The following is a 19,922-nucleotide window of genomic DNA, read 5'->3' on the forward strand; positions in this document are numbered from 1 at the left end:
CTCACGAATGAGCGACTGTTTTGCACCAGTGTCCCGCAAAATACTGACAGGAACCCTCTTTTCTTCTCCCAATAATGAAACAAAACCTTCTGACACACAAGGCTTGAACTCTTTATCTACTTTATCACTTCGAATTACAGTCACACCTTCTAAGACATGAAGTTTGGTCTGTAGAAGGTTTATTGGGGAAGGAGATTTACCCTTCTCAGACTGTTCCTTTCTTTTGAGAACGGAACAAGCAGCAATGAGGTATCCCTGCTCATGGCAATAATAACATTCTCTATTTTCAGTGGATGCGGTGGTGGTACGACAGGTGTTCTTTGGAGACCTGTTTTTTGGGCTAACTGAACCTGGTGTGTTGTGAATAGGAGGTGTAAACACACTTTTGTGTGTCAGCGCAAACTCATCAGCCTGTACAGCAGCAGCGGCAAGGGTTGTAACCTTCTGTTCGTTTAAGTAGGTTATCGCTTTTTCTGGGAGTTGACTTTTGAACTCTTCCACAACAACACCAGCTCACACAAGTCATCTAAGGTTTTTACTTTGGTAGCGTGACACCATTTATCGAACAGTGTTTTCTTTTCTCTGGCAAACTCCACATAAGTCTGGGTGGCAGATTTTTTCATATTCCTAAATTTTTGCCTATAAACCTCTGGCACAAGCTCGTATGCACGCAGGACAACGTCATAGTCCAAACTGTCCTCACGTGAAAGAGCTGTGCATACCTCTTGAGCTTTCCCCACCAATTTTCACTGAAGTAAAAGAGACCATACATTCTTTGGCCAGTGTAGTGCACCTGCAATGCGCTCAAACACTGTGAAATAAGAGTCTACCTCAGTTTCTCTAAATGCTGGGACTAATTTGATGTGCCTACTTACATCAAAGCTGTCTTCTGGCTTACGGGATGGTGACTGCGGAGGTGGTGACTGCGGAGTTGGTGACCGAGGTGTAAGAGGACTGGCATCTCCAGAGCCCTCACCCTTAAGTGCATGGAAGCCATCCAACTGCTGCTTTTTTAACTCAGCCTCCTTTATGCGCAGTGTTAACTGCAGCTCGTCTGCAGAAGGGCCAGTTTGAGGAGGGAGATTTTTCAGTGGGGCAGGAATACCAGCAACAGCTCCCAGCTCAACTCCTTCCACAGGAGCTGGCTCACCAAACAACCCCCTTTCATGCAGTTTAAAACACAGGAGCTCTTTCAGCTCTTTTTTTCTTTGCATTCAATGGCACAGTCACATCAAAGAAATTGGCAATAAGAATGAGGTCATCCTTTTTACATCTGTTCAACTTTTCCTCATTTGGACTTAAAGTGAAATCCTCCAATTTAAATTTCATACTAACACATACCCCCCACACAAGATAAAACTGCCAACCAGAAAAACAGAGCCAACAAAGGACACTGGTAACCTACCCGCAACAATGGCAACAAACAAAGAACGAACAAGCTCGCGCTCCAAGTCAACCCGACGAGACAAAAAAAAAAAAGGATGGATGAGCCCCCCAATTCATGTTACGTTCTTAGTCTCGGCGTGCATTGAACGCAAAAAGAAATTGGTCCCACTCACGCACCACCCAAGAAAGAACACAAACAGTAATATCTTTTAAAGTGCTAATGGGTGAATGCACAAGTTGTATAAAGCGCTATATAAGAACCAGTCCATTTATAAGAGTTAGACAGCACCAGGCCCTGACATGGTACACGCCTACTGGCTGAGGAAACTTGTGCAGACATAGAAGGCAGCTACAAGTACCTGGGGATCCCACAGGCTAGAAAGCTGCAAGCACCACGTACCTGCAGAGGGTCAGGCAAGTCCTGAGAAGTCAGCTGAACGGTAAGAACAAGATCTGGGCTATCCATAGCCCAGCTATCAACACCTACGCCCTGCCCGTGATCAGTTACCCTGCTGGGATAATAAGCTGGCCAAAGGAGGTGATAGAAGCTACTGACATAAAGACCAGGAAGCTCCTGACCATGCACGGAGGGGTTTCACCCCAAGTCCAGCGTCCTGAGGCTGTATGCTAAGTGGAAGGAAGGAGGCTAGGGACTAGTGAGTGTCAGTACCACAGTCGAGGATAAGACAACGAACATCCACGAATACATTAGGAAGATCCCAAACAACGGGTGCTCAGTACTCAGGCAGCAGAAACCCAAGAAAGAGGAGGAACCATCATGGAAGGACAGGACCCTGCATGGTATGTACCACCAGCAGATAGAGGAAGGTGGCATCCATAAATCCTACCAGTGTTTGGATAAAGCTGGACTGAAAGACAGCACAGAGGCACTAATCACGGCAGCACAAGAACAAGTGCTAATTACAAGATCCTTAGAGGGTGGAGTCTACAACACCAGGCAAGACCCCAGGTGCAGGCTGTGTAAAGATGCCCCTGAGACAATCCAGCACATAACAGCAGGGTGCAAGATGCTAGCAGGCAAGGCATACATGGAACGCCATAACCAAGTGAGAAGAAACATCTGTGCCGAGTCCCGAGGTCCAAATGGGAGACGCACACTAGGGTGGTGGAGAATGACCGAGCTAAGATCCTGTGGGACTTCCAGATACAGATGGACAAACTGGTGACGGCTAACCAACTGGACATAGTGGTAGACAAGCAGAAGAAGATGGCCGTAGTGATAAATGTAGCAATACCGAATGACGGCAATATCAGGAAGAAGGAACATAAGAAGCTTGAGAATTACTAAGAGCTCAGAGAAGAGCTAGAGAAGATGTGGAGGGTGAAGGTAACGGTGGTCCCCGTGGTAATGGGAGTGCGTTTCAGCTGCATCCACAAAGGAAGTGATTCACAGCAACCCAACAACCAGATACCATAGAAAGACAGGTCTGATAGTAAATGCATTAGGGGGTTACTTGGGCAGCTGGGAGCTAGAATGTCCAATTGTTAACGAGCTCTGCTGAAAGAGATGTGCAATGAGGAAATCGCTACCAATGTGGACAAAGCTTTACTCATGAGCAGAGTAGCAATATGGAATATGGATGGAATACATTGGTATTTTATTTGACTTTGTATCACTGATAAAAATGAGACATGCATCACTGAAGCAAGTGGAATAAAAGAAGATACTGTGGCTTTAGTGCTAAGACAAAAATATATTTTGTCTAGTTTGTCCGCTATGTATAAGTATTTCTTTCCCTTTTTCCACAGAGAGCACTGGGAGAGTTCCCAGAGAAGGAGCTCCAGCTGCAGCAGGTGGATATTCAGGGTCAGGGAGTTTTAAAGAAGACTTCTGAGGAGGGGCAGGTCCATATTCTTGGAGACATGAAGCGCCTAAAAGACTCTTGGTTGGCCCTGTACGAAATGAGTCTGAATCTGCACAGGTACAAGAAAAGCACACAGCAGTTCCTTTTTTCAGCCTAGCTTAGTGTGTGGTACTAACACAGTGTGTGGTATTATCACAATACTGCTCCTAGCTTGTTTTCCTTTATCGCTCTGGCCTTGTCTATACCAAAAGGACACATCTTAGCAGCACTAGCTGCTGCTTGAGTCCTTCATAGACACATTTTTTAATTATAAATGTGTTTCAACAAACCCGTCCTATCAAGGCTGGCTGTTTGCAGAAATGTCTCTAAACCCTCAGTTTACCTAAAAGAGTACAAAGACAGCATGGTTATTTGTTTAGTAACTGATGACACCAGTGTCTGTAGCTTTTGTTTCTCCGTCTTAGCTGGCTGTAGATGTCTACTCAAATATTTGCTGCTTATTTTTTGTTGTGTTTTTTGTTTCTTAATGCTCTAAATGCTTTCAGTGTCTTATATTAGATTTAGTCTCTCTAAACTACGAAAGACCGTCCCCGCTGCATAAATTTTGAGAAAAGGATGGCAAACAGTTAGGTTTGGCTCACTCTGACAGATCTGTTTCCTAAATGTTGTTTTTTAATATATATCAAAACAACCAAGAAATCAGGTTTTGTGTTTAAAGTAGGCACTGAGGTTTGACATGAAAGTTTCTGTCCACTGGTACCACTGACGAGTTACGACAGCATGAAACCTGGATTTCTTTGTCTTTCAGGTTGTTGAACAGTTCCAAAGAGCAGAGAGAGTCTGACTTTGCCAAGACGTCTGGCTCTATGCATGCACTTGGAGGAAAGTCGGAGGCAATGATAGGGAGGGAGGAGGCATTAATGACTGGCCAGGAAGGGTGGAACCAGGGCCAACGAGGTTACCACATATTGGCTGAACCAGATGTTGAAAATCCTATTTCATCAAGTAAAGTCAAGGGAAGTGCACTGACCTCCAAAACAGATGAAGTAGATTTCTCTGGCCATGAGCAGGGAGTCTCCAATGACAAGCCAATAGGAGGTAACAGCAGTGTCTTGGCAGAAGACGGAGAGGAAGCAGTATTATTTACACAGGCCAGCTATCCTCAGCCGCCAATGATTAGCTCTGGAGATGACAGCACAGAAGCAGGGGGATGCCTCATCTCAGGAGGAGGAGTGGGAGAGATCAGAAGACCCTCAGCCAAGAAAGCATCAGCAACACCAGTTCAATACTCAATGGTACTGTTGTGCAGGATTTTGTTATTTTCTACCAAGCTAACTTACAGCAACTTCCTGCATAAGTTACTGTTATGTTTTGTATGCTACTATAGTGCCCAAGTATCAGTGCACTATATCAGTTATGGAGCACTAGATGCTCCATAACTGGCCCTGCGGCAGACTGGCAAACTGTCCAGGGGTGTACCCTGCCTCTCAGCCTAAGAAAGCTAGGATAGGCTCCAGCCCTCCACAACTCTGACAAGGATAAGCAGAGGATGGATGGATGGATGTTCCATAACTAAATAACCAAAACCGTCAATGCAAACTGATCTAATACAAACAATAAACACACAACATCATTGACTTTTATAAACCAATTCCAAAAAGGGTTTATGTGTGAAACACATTATTCAGTCCTCCCACAATTGAAGCCACTAACTGGTTGTTTTGGGTTTGCCTCTATCATGGGAAAGAAAATGCTTCTCTGAACCACCAGTACAATCACTGATACACCAAAAAATTTGGGCTGCTTTGTAAAATGTAAATAAAAACAGAAGTCAGTGATTTGCAGACCTCAGAAACCCATAGAAGACATATCAAACATCTGAAATGAGAAAGTGTACTAATTTTAAGAAAAGAACATTTTGAATTTGTTGCCCACAACACATCTCAAAGAAGTTGTGTGGTGTTCCTTTTTCTTTTACCAATAGTCCATATGCAACTGTTGAACTTGTGGGAGAGGAAAATTATCCCATTCTTGTCTCATAGAGGATTTTAGCTGCTCAGCAGTCCAGGGTCTTCCTCCTCCTCATATTTTATATTTCATTGTGCGCCAAATGTTTTATGTTGATATAAGGTCATAGGTGCAGCTGCTAAAAATCTCAGGCAAGTTTGAATCTCATTGTCCTCAACCTTGAGGTCAGACGTCATGTTTTCTGAAGACCTTGTGAATTTAATAACTAATACCATAGGTGTGTCGACTACGATGCTGAGGGGTAGCGCTGGCGGTTGCCGGTATTTTTTGAGTTTCATGTTGCTGCCCTCACATTCAAAATATGCTAATATTTTTAATAAACATTTGACATGTCTTCTATGTTCTAAGGTGAATAAAATATAGGTTTCTGAGATCTACAAATCAATGAATTGTTTCAATTTTTTTACATTTACTCTAAGGCCCAATATGCTTGGCAACAAAGACGCAACTTATACACTTTAAAATACTTTGGTAACATACTTTCATACTCTGGAACACTAAAACTGAGAGACTTTTTGGCAATCTGAAAATGCATTTTCTACATATAAAATAAGTTCAAGTTTGTGTGTTAATATAAAATAGATTTTTAAAATTTTATTAAATCACTAATCTGGGTTTTAAATGGTTTTCATTTTTCACTTGGTGTTTTAACTAAGGTGTTTTAGTGTGCATGTAAATGTTTCATTACTTGTTTGGGGTTTTCCAGGGGAGCCAAGGACACCATGAATCCAGGAGGAAGGAGTTTGATTCTTGGCTGTTCAAACAGAATGAACTCCTCTCTGAGATTCTCAGCTCCAAAGGAGCAGCACACAGCGCCAAAGATGTCAGACTCAAGCAGGATACACTCAAGGTGAGCTTGTGAATGTGCAAACAGTCAGGACGTTTTTGTTGCAGAAAGATGCCAGGACAGGTGGTGGTCACCGGTTAGGCTGGATTTAGCTCAGGCTACCCAAATTGAGGTCTTGCCCAATCAGAAGTTAAGGGAAATATTTTATGTGTGTTCAGCACTTTAAAAACATGTTCAAGCGTAAAATAAAATTGTCTATACTCTGTCATCATGGAAACCTCTTAAATAGGAGGGAGAAACTACGCTCTACACAGCCTCGTGTTAAATGAAGCACTGAAGCAAAAAACTGATGAATTAATCGATGAATCCTTGTATTGTGATATTTTTGTTTAAGAAAAAAAAGATTTCTCTCATATCCATCTGAGATTTGCCCTAATTTGCATAATGTATGCCTGGTTGCAATTGTTTATTGTTATGGTGGGACTGTGAAGACACACTGCAGTTATAGGTCTAAAATGCTAACATACATGTGTTTACACCTTTTACAACGTAGCCAATGAATCACAGACTATAATTTTACTGGTATGATGTTGGAAAAGGTAGCACAGACTGTTTGAGCTTCAGAACAAAATCTCTCTGATGCAGCACATCTAGCTAGACGGAGGATTTTGTCAACAAGAGAGAATGAAGCTGTTGGAAGGAGAACAGCAGGGCTTCATATCTAAATAATCTAGTATAATAAACTCTCTGCAGACTGTAGATGTGTTGGTATCAGAAAACACATCTACAGTGGATTTTTCTGAATAACCAGTTCATTATTTATTGATTTTTTTATTGTGACTATATTTTTGATACTTTGATTATTTGTTTTGAGAGCCGGTATCTCTGAAACTGTGCTGTAACACAGTGTTATTACACACACTGTTGCAAATGTTGTTGTCACAGACCAACTCGCAGTAGATCATAGTGTTCATATTTTTCAGATGTCACATTTCTATTCAGATTTGTGGTGCTGTGTCCACATTCTTCACATGCTTCATTCAGTCAATATTGATTTTGCTGAAATTACCGTCATGTCTCCTGGTGATTGTCACAGCTGTATCACAGTAATGAGGCCCATTCAGAAACTTGCAAAAACTAGCAATCTAGTAATAAAAATTGGTCAGTGCAGAAAGTTAACTTTTAGTGAAATGTTTTGCATTTTGAAAACATTCGGTCTGGATATTTGAATTTCTGGATGTTGTTTGTGTCAGTGCAGTCGGCAACAGCAGTAAATAAACCTCTTAAGATGTGCGTAACCTACTACACACGTCTGTTGTAAGAAGGCTTTCACAGGCGGAAGGGGTGAAAAGCTGGATAAGCATTTACTGTCCACCGCACAAACTATTCAGTGACAATCACGGTAAAGTTAACAATGAAGAAATAAGAGACATAGCTGAAAATTTTTAAATAAAGGTTAAAACAACTGCAGGTTAGTTCATGCAGCAGCGTCCTGCTTTAAGTACACAAGAAAATCCTCTCTGAAATGTTACTGAAGATAAAGAGCGTGACTGGAAAACTGTGCAAACAAGAGAAGCTCAGTCCAGAGTACATGTCTACAGTCCCAACATCCAAATCTGCCTTCAGTCCTCAGTGACAGACCTCCAGCTTTAAAAACTGATGTGAGTACATGGATAGCCCAACACACTGCAACATCAGAATCAGACTTTATTAATCCCAGAGGGAAACTGAGTTGTCATAGCAACAAACGTCAAGCACTCATATAAAACGAAACGTAGAACCAGATATTGATAAGTATTAAGAAGACTATTGAGATAGAGGAGTAAATATAAATATACTTATAAATATAAAAGGACAAGTATGTGTGCAAATATATGTTGCGGTCTACAAAAGCGACAGGGTGCATTGAGGTGTGAGTCATTCTGTTCCACATGTGTGGATCTGACCCAAGTGGATGAATTCAGCAGTCCGATAGCAGCGGGAAGGAATGACCTCCTGTAGCTTTCCTCAGGCAGCCAGGTTAAAGGAACCTGTTGCTGAAACTGCTCTTCACATTGTCCAGTGTGTTATTATAATTTAATATTTCTTGCGCACCAGCGGGACTAACTCTGTACCTCGGCTCTGTACGCTGTCTCATCTCCATCAGCGATGACCCACCCATCGTTGGTGTACAGTCATAGGTGTACAGTAGGAGGCAGAGAATACAGCCCTGCAGGGATCCGGTACCTTGTGACAGTGCAGGGAAAGGCAGGGGCCAAGTCTGATTGATTGAGGCTGATTGGTTATTATGGTAAATAATGTTGTCATTACAAAAACAAGTTTTGTTTTCTAATGACTGCACATTATGCAGACTGAAACTGATATTAAAGGAGAGGGATGTGCTACATTAGGCTGACAATGAATATCGCTTAGAACTACATCATTAAATCTGAGGGTGTTAAAGCCTGTTATTTATTGCTGGTATATTAGCTATCAGTCAGTTATTACTAGAGCCGGTTGTTAAGGGCGTCATATTTCACTTATTAAGGTTCCAGTTGTTTCTCTTGAGAAGCTCTCATGGGTACAACACCGTACCCATGTGTAGCTCAGATGTTTTCCAGCCAGTGTTTGAAAATGCAAAGAAGAGCCTTTCACATCAATGTTATTGTTTGTGTCAACACTCTTTTATGTCTGCATAGACATATCATAGTGTGTAAGGCTGTAATAAGGAACCTGATATGTAAATACACGAGTAGATTAGACCATGTAGAAAACAGTATAAGCCATGTCACAGGAAAAAAATGGAGTAACCATACTAGTTTCCTGCATCAGGGTGAATACCAGTCCTCCCACATTCTTTATCCATGCAAGAGTCAGAATCTTTACAGCATGTTTTCAAAGTACTGCACTCTCTGATACTGTGGGAAAGAATTCCACATGTCAGCAACAGTTTTGCCTGAAGACCCACATTTACCATAACAATGAAGCTCTAACAGAACCTCTGGTTCACCTTGAGCCAGACCTCGTGGTTTTTTTCATCTGCTGAGTGGCTGTGGTTTTAGAACTTTGTATAATCTTGCATAACAATTGTTCACGTGTCAAAGTGATTATTTTGCATAGTGATTGTAGTCAGATTTTTTTAATGATCAGCCTGCAGAGCAAGTTAAAAGACACTGTTATACTGACCTCTAGTGGTTAAAATTTGAGTTTTGTTGTTCTAAATCTTGCATTTCACCTCAGAAGTAGCAATCCAAACACCAGGAAAAGCCTGTACTGTTTAATTTTTTAAAACTAGTTCTGTGAGTCAAATCTGTGTCCTGTTGCAGTCTCTGAGAGCTGACCTGTCCTGGGGTCAGAAGCAGTTTCAGCTGTTGATCCAGGATAGCCAGAGCAGTGAGGCTGGTACTGGACCAAAAGAAGAGGCCGGCCTGGAGGACCTCCGCTACCGCTGGATGCTTTACAAGTCTAAGCTCAAGGATGTCGGAGATGTGAGGAACAGGATCAGTTCCAAGGTGAGAGGACCGCTGACTTCTGAACATTATAGAGACAAAACTAGCAGGAAACTATTTTTCTTGGCTTCTGCTGTAAGAATGAAAAAGTCTAATTGATGTGTATTGATGAGGCTTCACCTAGGTGGCTGTAGCTCAGGCGGTAGAGCAGGTCGCCTATTAATCAGAAGGTTAGTGGTACAATCCCCTGTCTGCTCTAGTCTGCATGCCAAATATGCTGATGCATCCATCAGCGTAAGAATGATTTGCAAGCGAGAAAGAGCAAAGAGGACCAGTAATGTGTTGTGAGAGCACTTGGGGCAAACTTATTACTCAGGTCTGCAAACCGAATCACACTCGACATATCTAGTTAACAAATTAGAAACATTTGCATGTTTGTGTTTTCCCTGTGATGGAATCTATGTGGATCTTATGGTGTTAACTATGCATCCATCCATCTTGTAAACAAAAACAAAGTATATTTCATATAACAGGAGAAAGGTGAGGTAAAAAGTAACAGACTGGTTTCTGCATACATACAGCAGGTATCCGGGGCCCAAATGTAGTTGTTTGATTTTAAACAATCTGTTATTGCTGTTCTTTGCTAGTCTCACATTTATTGCTGTCTTTATGATGGTTTCTTAACTTATGTGACATACAAGAGATTTGTCCCCTTACTTTTTCACTGGACTGTGTAATGATGTTAAAGTTACGCATTTTAACAACGTTCTCTAGGTATTGAGACACGGCTGTTTATATAAAAACATTTATATAAATAAAAACATATAATCCTAAAGGACACAGCGCACAGTCTGGTAAAACACTGTAAAATAACGGGCAGGTTTTTTTTCTCTGCAGAGAGTCTCAGCCACTCAGGAGGATGCAGCCATTGCAGCACCAGCTCGAAAGGTAAGAGCAGAGTTCAGATATGTTCAAATGACAACTACAAGCATCCTCGGTCAAAAAATATTTCTTTCACTTTAGTTACAGAGTTGGTTGAAGTCTTGGAAGATTAAAATATCACAGTCTGTGGGCTACCTACTCCAGCTTGTACATGTAAATTGTTCTAAATAGATTTAACAACTGATTAAAACGAAAAATGTGATTATGAAGATTTGTTACTAAATCAAGAAAACAACATTTTTGTGCTGAAATCAAGTAACTGTTAAGGCTGGGGTATAAAAAACAGTTCAGGTGAGCGCATCATGTGATATATTACTTGGTCACAAAAAGTTAACTTTGTTGATTTTGAATTTTGTTTGTTTTTGTTTGTTTTTCTAACATAAATCATTTCAAAAAATGTTGTGAATATATGAAATATTTCAGGGATGTTTTTATTTTTGGCTTAGAGGTCATAGAAATCAGAAATGCCATTGTTAGAATATACTGTATTGAGAGTACTGTGCAAAGCTTTTGAGTAACCCGCTTTTGTTTATATTTTGCAAGGATATTCACTAAAATATACATGAAAAAACAGCATATGTGGCAATATAAATGACCACCTTTATTCATCAACAAAGCCTGGACTCTCTTGGACAGCTACAATTTAAAAGAAAATTAAAGAAAAATTATTTAATCGTGCACAAACTTCCTGCAAAGGTGGAGATTTTCTCTGAGACTGGTAGAACTTTCATTTAGGCTGTTTTGTTTTCTGGTTTGTTACTTGTTTAGGTTTCTTTCTGAATTATGATAATGGCCTATATTCTTTTCCGTTTAGTTGCAACTTAATATTTTTATTTGTTATAATTATTTAAAATCGTATATTGTGCAAAAGTCCATCCATCCATCTATCCTTCTCCTTCTGCCTATCTGGGGCTGGGTCGTGGGAGCAGCACCCTGAGCAGAGAAGCCCAGGCCAGCGTGAGATATAATCTGTCCAGTGTGTCCCGGGTCTGCCCGGGGCCTCCTCCCAGTGGGACATGCCCAGAACGCCTCACCAGGAGGCATCCTTGTCAGATGCCCGAACCATCTCTACTGTGATCTACCTCTCAATCTCCTGCTGCCTCACTTGTAAACAAAAACGGGGTATACTCTCTACTTTGGGCAGCAACTCGTCTCTGACCCTTTTCTGGCTGAGGATCATGGCCTCAGACTTGCTGATTCACATTTCTGCCGCTTCACACTCAACGGGGAACCACTCCAGTGCGAGCTGGAGGTCACGACCCGATGAAGCCGACAGAACCACATCATCTGTGGAAAGCAGAGATGAAATTCTTAGACAATCCAAGATCATCCAGTTCTCATGACCATTGATTAATGATCATTGATTAGTGGTCAGTGGCCACTGATCAATAGAATAGACTAGAATAGAATAGCCCTTTATTGTCATTGTACATGTATAACGAAATTGTGGGTGCCCCAAACCAGCTCTGTTGGAATAAAATAAATAGTAGACAGCTGGAATAAATAGCAAATAGTAGAAATATATACAATCGAGAGGGAAATATACAAAAGAGAGAGAGAAGCACACATTAGAGAAAAGTTGCAAAGTGCTTGGAAGTAGTGCAAAGAACAGACTTAGTCCATGTGTGAGCGGCCAGAGTGATGGGGGTTACTCTTAACCATGGCTCAGATTTGTGAGGTGAATAGGCGGGGGTGGGGAGTCAGGGGATAGTGTTTAGTAACAGCCAAATAGCCCAGGGGAAGAAGCCGTTTGTGAGTCTGGAGGTGTGGGACTTGATTGACATGAGGTGCCAACCAGAGGGCAGCGGGTCAAACAGGTGGTGGGCAGGATGCAAGATGTCAACTTTAGCCCTGGTTTTCCTGAGACAGGAGACTCATACAATGGCCTCCAGGGGTCAGCAGAGGGCAGTCTATGATTTTTTTTTGGGGGGGGGGGCACTGTTAATTACCCTCTACACAGCCTTTGTGTTGTTAGTTATGGCCTCTGCATACCAAACACCCAGAAATTAGGAGAAAACGCTCTCTACTGAGGATCGATAGAAGGCCAGCAGCAGCTTCTGGTCTAGGTTATTGTTCATCGTGACATGGAGGAAGTGCAGCTGCTGCTGGGCCTTTTTTACCAGGGCATTGTTGTTGTGGGTCCAGGTGAGATTGGTGGAGTTGTGGGTGCCCAGAACCTGATGGTGGAGACAAATTCCACTCGTTTTCCATTTATAATGAGAGTGGAGTGGACCTGTTTTTACCTCCTGAAGTCCATTGTGAGTTCTTTTGTGTTGAGGACATTCAGCTTCAGGTTATTTTCTGAGCACCAGCAGGACAAGGTCTCTTCATCTGCTCCGTACCCTCTCTCATCTCCATGAGAGATGAGCCCAACCACAGTGGTCACCGGCATATTTGTTGATATGACATTGGTTGGGTGGGTTGGTGTACAGTCATATGTGTACAGGGCATACAGTAGGAGTCTGAGAACGCAGCCCCGAGCATGAGTCAGGGAGAAGTAGAACAGCCTGGTGAGGACCCCTGCCGGTTGGTCCGTGCAGGCTTTAACCACAGCTCCTGGGATGCTGTCAGGGCCAGCAGCTCTCCTGGGGTTCACTGCTCTCAGTCACCTCCTGACCTCATGCTTCTGGAGGGAGAAGGGGGAGGTGGGGGGCAAGGGGAGTGGGGGTTGGGTGGTCTCAAATCAAGCAAAGAAGCTGTTGAGCTCCTGTGCAAGTTTGAGGCCCCTGTCGGGGGTTGGAGGGGGTCTGCTCTTTAGAGTTGGTGAGGGCTTGGCATTCAGGCCAAAGAGTTCAATGTTTGTTTCATCAGACCAGAGAATTTTGTTTCTCGTGCTTTGAGAGTCCTTCTGACAAATAGGCTGTCATATGTCTTTTACTGGGGAGTGGCTTAGCACTGGCAACAATACAGTCCTGGTTGGTGGAGTGCTACAACATTGTAAAGAAGAGTGGACCAAAGAAACGTCCAAATATCTTTTTTAACAGTAATAGCCACATATTGGAAAAGCCTTTCAGACAGCTGCAGTGCTATTACATTTACTCAGTTGCAGTTATTGTCCTGAAGGAGCTGCTGTTATTTGAGGGTTGGTTTTTTTCCAGAAAGTTGAAAAAATGGTAACTAGTGACCATAATCTATACACTATTTTTCCATTGACAAATATTTCATTGAGTAAAAACCATAAAATGTGAATCTAAACACAACACAATGATGCCCGACACAAAACCATTGTGGCTCATTAGGCATTGTGCATATTCTCATAATCATCATCATTATCAAAGACTTCATTCCAGTTCATTAATGCGTTTTCTATCAATTTGTCCCTCAGCCATCTGTATGTATTGTTATTAGTAAAGTGCACAGAGATCTGACGTGAGGAAGTACAACAATGGTGTATTTTGGGAAGTTTTATTTGTACTACACACCAATACAAAGCATCTTAAATATTTTTCTGCCTTTTTCCTGGTATTACACTGTGTAGACCTCAGTTTTGTTGTTTTCACATTGCCACCAGTGAGGCTGGTGATACAGTGTTCAGAAGGTGAAAGATGGATGTAGGCGGTAAACATGATTCACAGAATAACAAGTCTGAGAAAAAAGAGGCAGAGGCCTGAGCTGAGTCATTTTGCTCTGGTATGTGTTGTTTCTGACTGTGTGACTGAGCTGTCTTCTGCTTTCTGCTTGCAATGGTGCAGATTTCCTTGTTGAACAGGTTTTCTCTTTTTAAGAGCTGATGAATGATCACAGAACTATATCATTGTTGTCATTCACGTTATAGATGCTAATAAAAACACTGTAGAGATGAATAAAACATGGTTTTGATTGCTGTGATATCGACTTTTTTTTTTATATTGTTTTTGTTTATTTTTAACCAGGCATGATGACTGATGGTGCAGTGTTGTTATCAAGTATTGCTAGCAGCCTTGGGTAGCTTGGTTAGCAAGCAGTATTCATGAACTGCAAATGTGCTGCCTAACAAAGTTAAAAAGAAGAAATATTAGAATTTCACCAAAATTTACGGGTAGACTTGGACATGCTATTGCTCCATTACAGAGGCACCAGCAATGCAATTGCATGGGACATTGCTATTAGCAACTAGCTACAACTGCTTTTTTCAGTCAAAGTAACCCAACTTTAAGCTCTGAGAGTTCCAAATGGATTAATTAAGAATAGGCCAGAAGCATTATTTGTGCTGGGCAGCAAGCACACTTTTTAGTGCTGTATAGTTGGTCATTTTAACATGTGTCAATGGGGATTCATTTGTTTGATTAACTATGTGTTCCAGTAACCCTGTATTACTTCTTCATCAGCAGAAACCTGGACTGCTGCAGCGGGTTTGTCGGTTGGCTCTTCCTCTGTGGCTCCTCTTCCTCGCTCTGCTGCTCCTGGCCTTCTTGCTGCCCCTCATGGATGAAGGCAATAGCTGCTCTCTCTCTAACAACTTTGCCCGATCCTTCAACATCATGCTCCGCTACGAAGGACCTCCACCCACATAGGAGCTTTCCTGACAACAGAAAACTCTATGATGGGCTGTGGATTATGTAGGAAATGTTGACTTGATTACCTAAGACCCGGCATTCCCCTGTGATTGAAGATCATATGTAACTGTACTAGAACCACAGAGCTGGTCTACCCAAACTTCAGATCAGTCTAAAGTCTGCAGTGCATATCTCTCTGTGACAGATCTAGTCTAAAAGAATAGTGCAACCTAGAGCATCGTGTGTATGCAAACAACATTTTGCATTCTGCACTGCATGGTTAAATGTCTTCTAAGGTTTTTTCACTATATGAAACCATGATCTCTTAACCATGTGTAAAACTGCCCATCACCATTAGAAGTATTAATTGGCACATCAGTCATTCTTAATCTTATCATTTACAGATGTGAAGTGTCTATGAAGACAGGAGAAAGCTTAACATCTATAAAATACAAGTCCTGACATGCTTTTGAGTTTGAGCTTGGGACTTTTAGATTCGTTTGATTCTTTTATTTTTTTTTTTTTCATTTAGTATCATTTTTACCAGACTCACATAAATCTAATTTTCTTACTTTGAAAATTTGAGGAGACGTGGATCAGTGCTTGTTTGATTGGAGACTGATTATCAGCTGACTGGAATTGTTTTAGTTTGACCATTTAAATCCACCAAAGAGAGATTTAGAAATTACAACATGATAAGCCAAAGTCACAGTTCATACATAGAATTGTTGAACAAGAAGGCTGAAACCAAAGACTATAGCAGCAATGCTAGACACGGTACTTTGGCATTTATACATTTTAAATGACAAATATCTTACCATATTTCCTCAAATAAACCCTTGTCGCAATTTAAAAGCTTTATTTCTGATGGTTGCCAAAGGTTGAGTCAACAGGAATATTAAAGGCTCAAAGTAGAGCCTTTATAGTTAACAAAAAAAAAGCCCTGTAAACAAATTCGAGGTTTGTCCACTGAAGCTCCAGGACTTTTATCGTCACTTAGAACATTTTTATTATATTTGCAGACAGTCTGGGGGTTTTTTTTCCGTTTCAATATGCTTACTGTTTGCTTGTGTTTTGAAGTTGTGACATCATCAGTGCAGCTGACTACAGTTCCTGTGTTGATCATCATGCTGATGCTCTGCTCATCTACGTAAAGAGTAAAGGAGAAGCTCCTGGTGACTCTCTGATACCTGTCATGGCCACTTTTCACAGTAATGCATTCCCTTAATTTGTCATAAAAGCAGAATAGCTAAATGTGGTCACTGTTGGAGTAAATACAGTAGTTTGGATTAGACCGCCCTTGTATTCTGACTTCTGGGGAGGAACATGGACTCTTTAATACTGTCTTAAAAAGTCTCCAGGTCATGCTATGCTTATCTAGTTCCATTTGTCTTATCTGTTTCTTAGGACAGCATCTGAAATAACTGAGAATGAGAGGGAGCAGGCCATTGCAGTCGATCAAAGAAGTGGGCGTTGCTTGTAATAAAGAACAAAAGAGTCTATAGCTCAGTGCACTGATGATGTCAGAATAGAGTAAAATGTGCCAAAGGGTGGATGGGTATTCCTGTTGCCGGCCAAGTGTTCATGTTTAATGACGTATCGAGCTGGAAATCACTTCTCTCCTGATTTAGATTTTTATGTAATTTCTCAGAATTTATTTACATTTATCAAGTGGCAAGCACTGCTGAAGTGTGTAAAGTGTACATTCTAGTCCAACTTTGAACATATTTGACATTTCTAAAAAATAAATGGTGAAACCTGACTAAACAGTAAAACTGTATACCCCTCTGACTTCAATAGAAAAGTCTTGATCTCAGTTCGTGATTTGTTACTTTATGTACTATCATATCAAGGTTACAACAAGAACCTGGTTACAATATGAGGCTCGCCGTGTGTACAGAGTCATCTAGTGTTTATAACATATTTTTGGTTATGAAACCTGGAAAAAAAATGTGGGCCACATGCCACAAAGGCCTACTTTTTCTGGTATGCTATGAACCCAGTGTCACCCCTGACAATGTCAAGTTTGAACTTTCACTGTGGTTCACACTGGTTTATCAGTGGTGATTAAACAAAAGCAATGGACAGAGTTTTTTATTTGTTTTTTTTTCTTCTGTCACTTATTTGAGTGATCAACAATATATTTGCTTCATGTAGCAGCTTTACACAAAAATTAAGAAAATATGTACTACATAAAAGTAAAGGCATCCAGTTACAAAGCCTTAAAAATTAGATTGGCTGTATTTGGCACCACGCATACAGTATACGAGTTACACAGTAACACAACGCATACGTGTTTCTATCATGTGTGTTGCATTGTATGCTGAATCAAGAATAACTTGTGTGGCATTGCTCCTTGCTGCACTGTTCTACTCAGTCCTATGATATGTATGCATGTATCCCTTTAGAAAAGCCTATGCAATGCCTGTCTCAAATCCCATAATCCAACCGTATGCATTTATTAATAATTTATGCAACATGTCCAATGACTTGCATCTCTTGAGCACAGCTGGTCTTTCAGCAACAGAGAGGGTAGAATATATGTTATGCAAACTTTCCTCAGATGGATGTATTCATTGTGAAGATGCAGGTAAACTCTGACATGTAGGATTTACATATTGTTACATTATAGAATAGTGAAGGAAGAAGTGCTTCATATTATTCGACAGTGCTTGTATTTAACCGGTTTTTTATTCTGTTATTAAATATTTTGTGAGGAATCATTGTGTGGTTTGGTTTTTGTTTTGTTTTTTGTATTGGGTTGAATATTTGATTAATGCTACCAACAAAGTGCCTGTATTTTTCCACTGACGTGAACATAAGAGGATTGGATAATTAAATGGGGTTTAATTTATACAGCGCCAAATCACAACAACAGTTGCATCAAGGCGTATTGTAAGGTAGAGCCTACATAAGAGATATACAGAGAAAAACCCAACAATCATATGACCCCCTATGAGCAAGCACTTTGGTGACAGTGGGAAGGAAAAACTCCCTTTTGACCGGGAAAAACCTCCAGCAGATCCAGGATCAGGGAGGGGCGGCCAACTGCCGCGACCGGTTAGGGTGAGAGAAGGAAGACAGGATGTCGCAGGGGTGTGGTGGGATGGTGCCAGGGAGGTGAAGTAATCACACTGGAGGGGAACGGATGCGTGCTGGCAATGGTGGTCCGAGAACAGTTTGTGGATGGCCTGCCCAGGGAAACAGTGCGCTGGCTCCATTGCCACAGACCGGTGAGCTTGGAAGCCACGGTTACCCTTGTGAACGATCACCTGGCTGCCTGGCCAGAGGGAGTGGTGAGCCGTAACCACCTCCTGTGCCAGCACTGAGGAGGAAGCCTCCTGGGCCTGCCACTGCAGAGCGTACACTAATCCATTTACCTCCACTCTTCTTCCCCAGGGCCCTGAGGTGACAAATTGTTCAGAAAGAATTGACTGAAATGCTGAAAATGGGAGTTATAGAAGAGTTGCACAGTGCTTGCTGTAGCCCCATAGTTTTAGTTATGAAGAAAGATGGGTCTAAATGGTTCTGTGTCGACTACCTCAAGTTAAATGAAGTGTCACGATTTTATGCCTACCCCATGCTCCAGATGGACGAGCTCCTGGACTGGTTAGGCACAGCTTAATTTTTCACTGCACTGGATTTAACTAATGGTTACTGGCAGATTCACTTGTCTGCAGAGTCCAAGGAAAAGACAGCCTTCTCCACTTCGTACGGGTTGAAGTTTGACCATTTGTCACACTTCGGCTTGTTCGGAGCCCCAGCCACTTTCCAGCGCCTCATGAGGTGCTGCAGCCACACGTTGCATATGTGGCCACCTACCTGGATGACGTGATCATCCACAGTGACACCTGGGCAGAGCATGTGCAGCGGGTGGCCACGGTTCTAAAATCCATGAGGCCAACCCAAAGAAGTGTGCAGTTGGATGGAGGGAGGTACAGTATCTGGGGTACCACTGAGAGACGGACAGGTGTGTCCACAGATGTAGAAAACAGCAGGTACTGCATCCTGCCTACTCCCAAATATTAAAAAGGAGGTGAGACGTTTCTGGGGTTGGCTGGTTACTATCTCCGGTTCTTCTCCGGTTTTCGGACCCAATCAGGCCCTTGACCGATCTCACCTGAAAGGACACCCCAGATCTGGTCCAGTGGACAGAGTGGCAAATGTGCAGGTGAAAAAGGCTCTCTGTGGGGAGCCACTGTTCCACACACCTAACTTTCCCCTCCCATTCATCCTGCAGACGGACGCCTCAAACACAGGGCAGGGGGACGTTTTCTCAAAGCCCAAAGCCCGGATCACCCAGTGGTATCTCGCTTTACAGCCCTTTAAATTCAAATGATCCATAGGCCATAACAGATGGCCGTGGCCGATTTTTTGTTTTCTTTGTCTCTCCTCCTCCTCTCTGCCTGGGTGGAGCTCGTTACAGGCTCTCGCTCTTGGCCCATGCACCTGTGTGATTGTCTCCACCTGCTGCTGATCTGGCTGATTTCCCCAGCTGCTATTTAAGGCAGTGGCACAGAGCAGCTCATCGTTGGAACGTTGAACCTCCTGAGTTCATGCTCTCGGCATTATCAAAAGAATCCCCTGTGTGTATTTTGCTGTGGAACTAACGTTGAATTCTGTGTGTAGATATCCATCTTCTGGACCAAATCACGGGACCTGCCTGGGTGTGGCAGCGTGTGTGGAGTTTCAGAGCGAGTGCGGCCGAAGAGGAGTGCGTGTGTGCGGAGGAGCTGTGGCGGTGACTGAGTGGAAGAGGAAGCGTGTGTGGATTTCCCTCCCCCCCTCTCTCCCTGGAGCCCTGGACCCCCCCCACCCCCTCCCAACTCACTGTACATATATAGCACTGAGGTGATCCCTGTTGTAAATAAATAATCTCCTTTTGTTCTGAAAGAAAGAACTGTCCGTCCAGTAGCCATGACAATATTTCTAACTTTAGAGATGTTGCACAAATGGAAGAAAGCAGTCTTACATATTTGTTTAATATGTGCATTGAAGGACATGTCCTGGTCAAAAATGACTCCAAGGTTCCTCACAGCATTACTGGAGG

The 19,922-nt window shown here is 42.2% G+C and overlaps 1 protein-coding gene across 2 annotated transcripts in view; it reads left to right on the forward strand.

Annotated features, from left to right (window-relative positions):
• The window catches only part of syne3 (spectrin repeat containing, nuclear envelope family member 3), a 50,889-nt gene extending 33,297 nt beyond the window's left edge, over positions 1-17,592 (forward strand). The window contains exons 13-18 of one of the 2 annotated variants that reach the window (XM_085441036.1): positions 3,157-3,329; positions 4,021-4,507; positions 5,947-6,090; positions 9,333-9,518; positions 10,353-10,403; positions 14,705-17,592. In XM_085441036.1, coding sequence (XP_085297162.1) covers positions 3,157-3,329; positions 4,021-4,507; positions 5,947-6,090; positions 9,333-9,518; positions 10,353-10,403; positions 14,705-14,890 — 1,227 coding nt within the window. In that variant the 3' untranslated portion in view covers positions 14,891-17,592. The remainder of the gene's footprint in view (positions 1-3,156; positions 3,330-4,020; positions 4,508-5,946; positions 6,091-9,332; positions 9,519-10,352; positions 10,404-14,704) is intronic. The other variant, XM_085441037.1, reaches the window with a different exon arrangement.
• Positions 17,593-19,922: the final 2,330 nt, after the last annotated feature.

This window comes from Copadichromis virginalis, linkage group LG19 (genome assembly GCF_057382275.1).
Source record: "Copadichromis virginalis isolate Kocher_CV1m ecotype Utaka linkage group LG19, C_Virginalis_male_GT1.1, whole genome shotgun sequence".
Lineage (NCBI taxonomy): Eukaryota > Metazoa > Chordata > Actinopteri > Cichliformes > Cichlidae > Copadichromis > Copadichromis virginalis.